We start from the raw sequence: 2186 nt of genomic DNA, 5'->3' as shown, positions 1-2186 counted from the left end.
AACAATTGCAACGGCTGGAAAAAGTGCGGGGGATATAGGGCATACATAAGGGAAGTGGGGGACATGTCCCACACATACCCCGGTTATGCCTTTGCTTGGGGGTGCTACGGGGGTGCTATGACTTTTCCAGGGGGAGCTACAGCACCCCCTAGCACCCCCCTGGCGCTGCCAGTGCTGGGGAGTTTTGATGTTTACCACAATTTTCTGTTCTCCCTCTCTTTTCTTAATAATCTTGTCTGTTTTTATTTTATTTTGTGTCCTGAAGGCAACGCTCTGAGCTGAGGAGAAGAGAGGAAATAATTGTACGCACATGATCCCACCAGCACTCGGAGAAGTTTGGTAACTGGTGCTCCAGGCTGTACTCCAGGAACTCAAACATGACGCTGATTATCATACACATCCACCAGTCACGAATCATCAGCGTCTGAGGGGAGAGGGGGGAAAAAAAAAAAAAATATATATATATTTTCAATGTATAAACAGAGAGAAAAAACATTCTTTAAATGACCCACTTAGCTGTAGTGTCATTACCCGCTGCCAAAAAGTAGAAGGCGAGTGATTATCTTTTCTCTCATGTCTGTATGCATCTGTTAGCACAATATCTCACGAACCACGGAATAAATTGCAATGAAACTTTCTGAGGGTAATCCTTGGATGTGGCTCTATAACTGATTAACCTTTAAAGCAAATCCAAATCAAGATGGCTGCCACATCCAAATGTTCTTAAAATCCACAAAAAGTCAATTTTACAGATATAGAGCTAAATTTGGTGTGGGAGTAGCTGAGACTGAGCCCCAACACATTTTCTGAGCACTATGCGGCGTGACAACTGTTAGGTGCCAACTCTGTTAGCAAACCATCTCATGAACAGCTTAGTCAAATTTGAATGAAGCTTTATGGAAATAATCACTGGATGTACATCTTCAACTGAATAACTTTTGTAACCAATCCAATTCAAGATGGCTGCTTTAGAAATGTAATTTTTTAGAGCCATTGAGCTAAAATTTGTTGTGGTAGTAGCTGAGAGTCATCCCACCCTGGGAGGTCTCACAAAAGATTGCGTATAATGTCATTTACAGTATTTTCTGGACTACAAGTCGCACTTAAAAGCCTTCAATGTTCTCAAAAAACGACAGTGCGCCTTATAATCCGGAGCGCCTTATATATGTAAGAAGTTGTGATGTTTTAGTACGACTTTGGCAAACAATGCGCTTTATATATGACAAAAGTTTGAAAATGGACCATTCATTGACAGTGTATCTTATAATCCAGTGCGCCCTGTAGCGCAGAAAGTACAGTACAAATTTTCACCAAAAATTGCTCTAACTTTGCTTTATAAGATAATCCTAGTTTAAAACTCTGGCATGAAAAGCAGCGGGTCAGATTCATTCTTTCAAGGCCTTTAATTAAATCTGTGTTAGCAGCTGCTGAATTAGATGTCATATTTATGAACAACTAGTTCCTTTACAATACACTTGGATTATATTTTAACTTTCAGGAGGTTTAGGGTTTTCATGTTCTCGCTGTATGCCTGCAAACATCTTCTGTTATGATTGCCTGACTTCATGATCCAGATATGGATCGATTCTTGGTTTCAACCGATTTGTTGCGACTGGATGGTATCCCAGCTCGAACTTGTGTTCAGCTTTCAGTGAAAGTATAAACGTACCTTAATATACCATCCCAGGAAGTGAGCAGGAACAAAACCGTCCATCTTATCCTGCAGACACAAACAAAGGTCGTTGTTAAACGTGTTCCGTTTATCCAAATTAGGGCTGCAACTAACAATAATTTCAATAATCGATTAATCGGGCGATTATTTTCTCGATTAATCGGTCGTCTTGGAATTCATTAATTCATTCAGTCATTCATTTTGGCCCACATAAAAAAGTTATCTGTATGTAAAGGACTAGGTTGATGTAAAACTTTTACTACTTTCTTATTTTTAAATAAATCAATATAAATTCAATTCAACATTCTCACTTTATATACTTAGCTCTCAAGCAGAAAATAACAACATCTTATTTAACACTCGTGTTTCACATCTCTAAAAAACTTACAACTAAATCAATTAAACACACACACTACAAGTACCATTAAAACAATTAATTACATAAATAAGTAGATGTAAATTTAGTTAAATGTTGCCTCACTCTTCACTTGCATACAGTGATCGACCCATGACT

General features: G+C 38.4%; 1 protein-coding gene across 2 annotated transcripts in view; it reads right to left on the bottom strand.

Moving 5' to 3' along the window:
* ptdss2 (phosphatidylserine synthase 2) overlaps positions 1 to 2186 on the bottom strand; it is a 27160-nt gene that overhangs the window by 10406 nt on the left and 14568 nt on the right. For both annotated transcript variants that reach the window (XM_017434807.3, XM_017434808.3), the window contains exons 7-8: positions 1670 to 1720; positions 311 to 424 (exon numbers count right to left, since the gene is read on the bottom strand). In XM_017434807.3, the coding sequence (XP_017290296.1) occupies positions 311 to 424; positions 1670 to 1720 (165 nt within the window). The remainder of the gene's footprint in view (positions 1 to 310; positions 425 to 1669; positions 1721 to 2186) is intronic.

Source organism: Kryptolebias marmoratus, linkage group LG11 (assembly GCF_001649575.2).
Source record: "Kryptolebias marmoratus isolate JLee-2015 linkage group LG11, ASM164957v2, whole genome shotgun sequence".
NCBI lineage: Eukaryota > Metazoa > Chordata > Actinopteri > Cyprinodontiformes > Rivulidae > Kryptolebias > Kryptolebias marmoratus.
This window is presented reverse-complemented; position numbering and strand designations above follow the sequence as displayed.